At 42.0% G+C, this 3680-nt stretch overlaps 1 protein-coding gene across 1 annotated transcript in view; it reads left to right on the forward strand.

The window, feature by feature from the left end:
- The window catches only part of LOC124395988 (ADP-ribosylation factor 5-like), an 8495-nt gene extending 6241 nt beyond the window's left edge, over nucleotides 1-2254 (forward strand). The window contains exons 5-6 of the mRNA XM_046864908.1: nucleotides 1-85; nucleotides 796-2254. The exon at nucleotides 1-85 is cut by the window's left edge and continues 39 nt beyond it. Of these exons, the coding sequence (XP_046720864.1) occupies nucleotides 1-85; nucleotides 796-882 (172 nt within the window). The 3' untranslated portion in view covers nucleotides 883-2254. The remainder of the gene's footprint in view (nucleotides 86-795) is intronic.
- The last annotated feature ends 1426 nt before the right edge of the window (nucleotides 2255-3680 follow it).

Genomic DNA, 3680 nt, shown 5'->3' on the forward strand with positions numbered 1-3680 from the left:
CGCTAATAAACAGGATTTACCCAACGCCATGCCGGTCAGTGAGCTCACAGATAAACTGGGCCTGCAGAGTCTGCGCAGCCGAACGGTACACACACACACACACACACACACACACACACACACACACATCCATCCATACACACACACACACACACACATCCATTCATACACATACACACACACACACACACACACATCCATCCATACACATACTACACACACACACACACACACACACCATTCATACATACTACACACACACACACACACACACACACACACATCCTTCCATCCATACATATACTACACACACACACATCCATCCATACACATACTACACACACACACATCCATCCATACATACCACACACACACACACACACACACACACACACACACACACACACACATCCATTCATACACATACTACACATACTACACACACACATCCATCCATCCATCCATACACATACCACACACACACACACACACACACACACACACACCTCCATCCATCCATACACATACCACACATCCATCCATAGACATACTACACACACACACACACACACACACACACACACACACACACACACACACACCTCCATCCATCCATCCATCCATCCACATACACACACACACACACACACACACACACACACACACACACATCCATTAACACAAACATCCATCCAATAAAACACACACACTGCACATACACTGGGATGTTGCTCTGTTTGTACTCACTGTGTGTGTGTGTGTGTGTGTGTGTGTGTGTGTGTGTTGTCTCTGCAGTGGTATGTCCAGGCCACATGTGCTACACAAGGAACCGGGCTTTATGAAGGACTGGACTGGTTATCCAACGAGCTCTCCAAACACTAGTGCTGTCCATCATCTCACACAGAGTTTGTGTATGCGTGTGTGTGTGTGTGTGTGTGTGTGTGTGTGTATACACACAATACACATTTTATCTATGAACTCTTGAAGAACCAATGTGTGTTGTTCAGGACTGTAATCGGGGGAGGGGGGCGGGGGGCGGAGTCTCTGTTGATTGTAGTTTTATTGCGTGAGTTTCTGAGTATTGAGTTCTAACGCACTTCTGTCTCTTATTTTTCTGTACGTTGAAGAAAATCCACGTGCACTTTTCCGGTCAGCTCACTGAATACGCAGCACAGCAGTCGACACGTTTATACTGTACATTTGCACTGAATATTTTTCTTCCTGTGTCTGATCTCAGTCTAATCCGTCTCAGCAGCACACTCATTATCAATCTGTGGGCGGGGCTAATTTACACACTTCATGACTCCACTTTTACCACATTTACACCTGAAATTACAATAAAAAATCAGGGTATTACACTGAAAATCATTCCACCGTCTTCACCACCATCCAGATTTATTCCGTTTTTTAATGAGCTAATTCTATTTCCGCCATTACCCACAATTCCCTACTGATAACAATTCTTCCTAATGAAAGCAATTTAGCGATTCCTGTCAAACCATCAGCTTTCAGAGCTTTGACACCTGCACCATCACACACTTCTCCTTCATCACCAGGTCATATAGCAGGAGTGCATTCTGGGAGTCCTGACTCCTCCTCCTATAGTTTATGAGGACTGAAATCTAATTGTAATTGTGTTGGCCCCGCCCCTTGTGACATCATATAAAGATAACCACTAATTTCTCATAGGAAGAACAAGAGCAACCAACATTGATGAAGACATGATGAAGATTTGAGTTCAGTTCTTTTACAGTCCTGATCCTTCAGCTTCATCCAGACCTCTTTTCCTTTCACTCCTAACATTCCATACTGAATCCACTTCCTGCTCACTTCCTCAAACCAAAGGCAGGGTTCGATGTAGAACTTCCTGAGTGATCTTGAGAAGATCTGGAGAGGATCACTCCATTTCTGTTGTACTTTTCTTTTCTCTTGCTCTCGTCTGTGGATTTTTTTTTTGAGATTCCTGAAAGCTGCTCTTCACACTTGTGTTTTTCTCAGACTGCTTTCGTCGGCTGAGTGCAGAGTGGCTCTGTCACCACACACACACACTGATTTTAATTTTAGCGATCAGGTGGTGTGTGTGTGTGTGTGCGTGCGTGCGTGTGTGTGTGTGTGCGCGCACACCATGTATGTAGGGTCTCGTTTTAAAATAAAATCTTATGAGTTAAATGTTGAAGATCTCATGCATGTAGTGACTCCTTTCAGCTGTGTATCTCGTTCATCAGGATTTTTAATAAAGACGATTTAGAAAATGTCTGGAGCTCCGCGTTTATTCATCTGAGTTTTTCAGATTTCATTCTGCAGCAGCGTTGAGCTTCAGAGCTGAACATCAGACATCGATTACACTGAGATATCTGCGCAGCTTTCATATACATGCAGAACAGTGCCACCTTGTGGAGACAATATGCACAGCAATGCGCTGATGCACACCAACACCCACTGATCCACACTAACACCAAGATACACATTAACACACTGATACACACCAACACACATTGATACACACTAATACACATTTATACATAGATACACACTAACGCACACTAATACACACTAACACACACTGATACACACTAACGCACACTAATACACATTAACAGACACAGATACACACCAACACACATTGATACACATTTATACATAGATACACACTAACGCACACTGATGCACACTGATACACACTAACACACACTAATACACACTAACACACACTGATACACACCAACACACATTGATACACATTTATACATAGATACACACTAACACACACTGATGCACACTGATACACACTAACACACACTAATACACACTAACACACTGATACACACTGATACACACTAACTAATATTGATACACAGATACACACCAACACACATTCATACACACTGGCGTCACCTCAGCCTTCAGGGTTTCCAGTGGGAGAAGTGAGTGGAGTGACGTCACATAAGGAGTATCAGTAAGAAGAAATGAATCCACATTAAAATTATGGATGACAAAAAAAGGTCTAAACCCTCAGGACCCCAATTCAGAAAAAAGAAGAAAGTAGGCGAGGAACGTGTGGAAGATAAAGGAGTGTGTGCTGCTCTATCACTCTTCTGGTTATGAGGAGAGTGAAGTGTATTTAATGAAGCAGGTTCAGATCTGTACATCTCTCAGGTTCACTGGTTCCTGCTGTGAATTCGTTTCATTTATCTGCGTAACATTATAATTATATTATAGTGTAGTTTATTATAATGTGTGGAGAAACAAAAGATCTCCAGCCCACTGTAACTGCTGCTGCTGGAGTGAAGTTAAACAGCACTGATTGATTCGGTTCCTGTAACTGAGGTGATGTTATAAAGGTTTTCTGTGATTGTACTGAGAAGATCCTGAGCTGAGGTCAGTGAGGAGGAACGTTGTTTCATGTCACTGTGTACTGCGTCTGATATTCACGGTTGAAATGACAATAAAAAGCTTCTTGACTTCTTGAGAAGCTCCAGTGCTGCTTAAAGACTCATTAAAAGTCAGATTTTATAAAGATGTAGATGTACGTATCTTATGGCTATAATTACAGAAGGAGTTTATGATTCGAGGTTCTGAGAGTTTGATAAATTGTGCACAATGACGTGTATTTAAATGCGTAATAAATGTATTCATGGTGATTTTTATACATGAAATGGAGCTTAGAAACGTCTTCAAAT

The sequence above is a fragment of the Silurus meridionalis genome, chromosome 13, assembly GCF_014805685.1.
Source record: "Silurus meridionalis isolate SWU-2019-XX chromosome 13, ASM1480568v1, whole genome shotgun sequence".
NCBI classification, from domain to species: Eukaryota; Metazoa; Chordata; class Actinopteri; order Siluriformes; family Siluridae; genus Silurus; species Silurus meridionalis.